The following is a 1,040-nucleotide window of genomic DNA, read 5'->3' on the forward strand; positions in this document are numbered from 1 at the left end:
ACCTGTTGTGCTTATTTTGACTAATTCCCCCTTGCAGAAGTCCTCAATATGGTCTTTAAGTTCAGATACAGCTTTCCTCACAGCCCCAAAAGAGATGTCTGTATTGACAGTAACGCTGGGTAAGTCTCCAGCTTCAGGAGGGGCACAGAGAGACTGGAAATTCTACAACAGGAAAGTGGAGACAAGGAGTTTTCAGTGAAACAGAATGGGCTCCAAAACATTCCTGGTGAAAAGCAAGGATTCATCCAATTGGAGAGGTCTGTCTGAAAGCGTCCCAGTTATGTACTTGAGATTTTCTAACAAGCAGTGATGTTACCTGTAGAAAATGGATGTGATCCTCTGTCTCTGAAAGCTGTTTCAGCTCAGCGTTTCTCCTCCTTAGCTCAGCAATCTCCTGCTCCAGTTTCTTCATGCGTCCTTCAGCCTGATTCACTGCAGCCTTCTCGTTAGCTCCAATCAGCTCAATAACCTCAGTGTGGATCTTCTCAATGGATCGGATCAGCTCAGTAAAGATCTTCTCACTTTCCTTTATTTCTATGCATGCAGATCTCTGAGTGAAAGAACACAGTAGAGGAGACATGGTTAGAATTGATATCAAAAACACATCAGGCATAGACAGCAAGCTTCTGCAGATGTGTTCCAGTCCATCTGTAATAATAATAATAATAATAATAATAATAATAATAATAAATAAATAATAATAATAATAATAATAATAATAACCCCCTCTTATCAATACCCACTTTCAGTGTCTCCACAGCCTGTCTGAGCTCCTTCACTTCTTTCAGTCTCTCCTGGATTCTCTGTTGTATTTCTGTCTGTGTCTCTCCCAGCTGCTTCTGTGTAGAAACACAGTGACACAGTGACATTTCTGATGAGGCATTGAGTGATATCCTGTCACACCCAACACAGGCCTGTCTAAGTATGCAATTGAAACTGACAGAATCATTTTAGTTCAAATATATTTTCTATTTTCTTGCCCCCTTACCTCTTTACAATGTTGCAATAATTCTGAGTGGTTCTCAAATATATTTTGATCT

At 40.1% G+C, this 1,040-nt stretch overlaps 1 protein-coding gene across 1 annotated transcript in view; it reads right to left on the bottom strand.

The window, feature by feature from the left end:
- Positions 1 to 919, bottom strand: part of LOC121310861 (tripartite motif-containing protein 16-like) — a 3,527-nt gene extending 2,608 nt beyond the window's left edge. Inside the window, exons 1-3 of the mRNA XM_041243794.1 lie at positions 744 to 919; positions 317 to 550; positions 3 to 162 (exon numbers count right to left, since the gene is read on the bottom strand). Coding sequence (XP_041099728.1) covers positions 3 to 162; positions 317 to 550; positions 744 to 869 — 520 coding nt within the window. The 5' untranslated portion in view covers positions 870 to 919. The remainder of the gene's footprint in view (positions 1 to 2; positions 163 to 316; positions 551 to 743) is intronic.
- Positions 920 to 1,040: the final 121 nt, after the last annotated feature.

This window comes from Polyodon spathula, unplaced genomic scaffold (genome assembly GCF_017654505.1).
Source record: "Polyodon spathula isolate WHYD16114869_AA unplaced genomic scaffold, ASM1765450v1 scaffolds_2703, whole genome shotgun sequence".
Taxonomy (NCBI): domain Eukaryota; kingdom Metazoa; phylum Chordata; class Actinopteri; order Acipenseriformes; family Polyodontidae; genus Polyodon; species Polyodon spathula.